This window comes from Apis dorsata, unplaced genomic scaffold, assembly GCF_000469605.1.
Source record: "Apis dorsata unplaced genomic scaffold, Apis dorsata 1.3 scaffold_541, whole genome shotgun sequence".
Classification (NCBI taxonomy): domain Eukaryota; kingdom Metazoa; phylum Arthropoda; class Insecta; order Hymenoptera; family Apidae; genus Apis; species Apis dorsata.
In genome coordinates, this window is record NW_006263761.1 from 48,242 (window position 1) to 50,023 (window position 1,782).

At 17.0% G+C, this 1,782-nt stretch overlaps 1 protein-coding gene across 1 annotated transcript in view; it reads right to left on the reverse strand.

The window, feature by feature from the left end:
• Positions 1–892, reverse strand: part of LOC102680718 — a 6,461-nt gene extending 5,569 nt beyond the window's left edge. The window contains exon 1 of the mRNA XM_006620844.2: positions 598–892. Within this exon, the coding sequence (XP_006620907.2) occupies positions 598–885 (288 nt within the window). The 5' untranslated portion in view covers positions 886–892. The remainder of the gene's footprint in view (positions 1–597) is intronic.
• Between the last annotated feature and the right edge of the window lie 890 nt (positions 893–1,782).

Below are 1,782 nucleotides of genomic sequence, written 5' to 3' on the forward strand. Positions count from 1 at the left end.
ATTGGATATTAAAATTTTTGTTTACGTATTTTATAAAAAATATTAAATATTTGTGTACATTTGTATTAAGAATACATTCTACATTAAAAATATAAATTATAATAACAATTTATTATAATATCAATCTATTTATAATAGTAATAAAAATATTAAAAATTTTGCTACAAACTTCACGAACAATCTAATGTAATACAATTAAATCGTTTAAAAATAAAAAAATATATAAATATTTATATATGAATATAATTTAATTTTAATTAAATTAATCAATTCTGCAGTATATTTAAAAAATGACCTAATTTTAATTTTTGATCTTTTTTTTCTATTTAATTTTTATTTCTCTTTCTCATAAAAATTTATAATTCGAAAATAAGAATAAAAAAATTTTAATCTTACATAAGAATTTTAAAAATTTTATCAATAATTAAATTATAAATGTATTTCTTTTTTCTTGAAAAAATAAAGTATTAAAAAGATTAAAAAATTTTTGATGATAAGAAAAATGATAAGATATAAAATAATCCGATGCACATATTAAAATAAAAACTTGTACAAGAAAAAGAAATAAAACGAACGAAAAAAATGAAAATGAATAACCTTATCAGCAATAGCAAGACACATTCCACATCTGATACAAGCGGAGGAGAAATTGATTTCTATCGTGTCACATGTCGAACAAGAACGCAAATACGGAATCTTTTGTACTATTCCAAATTCTGTTGGGTCACAATTATAATAATAATCGACTGTTAAATTCTCATCGTTTTTACTTAAAATTTTCTCATTGTTCTTTCGACATTTAGCAGATTTTTTTCGACCAAAACTTGTTCCATTTGATGTTAAAATCAAGAGGAAAAATATAATAATAAAAACTTTCATTTTCATTGTCTATTTCAAGTTTACGTTTTCTGCTTAATGAATATAATATAAATATATTTTCAAAAAAAAACTTTTTTCATATGAAATTCTATTAATAAATATTTATCAAAGATTAAATATTGTAAAATAGGTTATTATTTTAATATTTACAGAAATTGCTAAAAATAACTCAAAACAGAAGAAAAAAATTTTGATTTTATTAAACCGGAAGTATAGTAATATAAAATTCTTCGATGTTACTTTCATTGTCGTTAGATGTCATGACTGTTGTTATTATAGCCTTAGATCATATAAATACTTATAGACATGATACATATATCGGATAATTGCTTCAAGTAAAAATAAAGTTATGTATGTTATATAGACCAAGTAATGATAGAAATTTTTATTTTTAAAATAATATTTAAATATTTGCGAATAATCATTAAATTTTAATAATATAATCATTATTAAATTTTTATTATTATTATGTCATTATTAAAAAATATTTATATTATTTATTTTATTTGTATTATACTTATTTACTTTTATAATTTTAAATGTTCATTAAATATATTCTAAAAATTATAATTTAAAAAAAATTAAATTTTAATTGAAATGTTGATAACATTTAATTTGTATTTATTTCTGTATAATTTATTTTAATTAAAAAAAATTAAGAATAATACACAAATATTTAAAGAAAAATTATTTATTCATAATTATTGGTTGTAAAATAAAATAAATTTTTTAAATAAATTTATTTCTTATATGAAATAGTATCTGATGGATTTACCATTATTTTTAATATAAATTATATTCCTTATTATTCTCATATATTTTTCTATTATCTTTGCTTCAATTTGACTTGTGAATCATTATAGGAATAATATCTATTAAATATATATAATTTATTAAATGATT